This window comes from Aptenodytes forsteri, unplaced genomic scaffold (assembly GCF_000699145.1).
Source record: "Aptenodytes forsteri isolate BGI_AS27 unplaced genomic scaffold, ASM69914v1 Scaffold2, whole genome shotgun sequence".
NCBI classification, from domain to species: Eukaryota; Metazoa; Chordata; class Aves; order Sphenisciformes; family Spheniscidae; genus Aptenodytes; species Aptenodytes forsteri.
This window is the reverse complement of record NW_008795695.1, coordinates 8,487,541-8,487,855: the sequence shown is the minus strand read 5'-3', so window position 1 is coordinate 8,487,855 and position 315 is coordinate 8,487,541. Positions and strand designations below refer to the sequence as shown.

Genomic DNA, 315 nt, shown 5'->3' with positions numbered 1-315 from the left:
GGAGCCACCTCGCTCCCCACGGGAGCCGCCGCCTCCTCGGGGACTGCCCCCGCCGGGGCTGCCTCCCACACCGCATCCTCGGCGTCTGTCCCCGCCGGAGCTGTCGCCGCAGCCTCCTCGGGGTCTGTCCCCGCCGGGACTGCCTGCCTTAGTGCCTCTTCGGGGTCTGTCCCAGACGGGGCTGTCGCCTCCGCCTCTTCGAGGTCTGTCCCCGACGGGGCTTCCTCCCTCACCGCCTCCTCGGGGTCTGGCCCCGCCGCCTCTTCGGGGTCTGGCCCAAACGGGGCTGTTGCCTCCGCCTTTTCGAGGTCTGTC

General features: G+C 73.3%; 1 protein-coding gene across 1 annotated transcript in view; it reads right to left on the bottom strand.

Moving 5' to 3' along the window:
• CLIC6 (chloride intracellular channel 6) overlaps positions 1-315 on the bottom strand; it is a 41,740-nt gene that overhangs the window by 31,898 nt on the left and 9,527 nt on the right. The window contains exon 3 of the mRNA XM_019473036.1: positions 21-310. Coding sequence (XP_019328581.1) covers positions 21-310 — 290 coding nt within the window. The remainder of the gene's footprint in view (positions 1-20; positions 311-315) is intronic.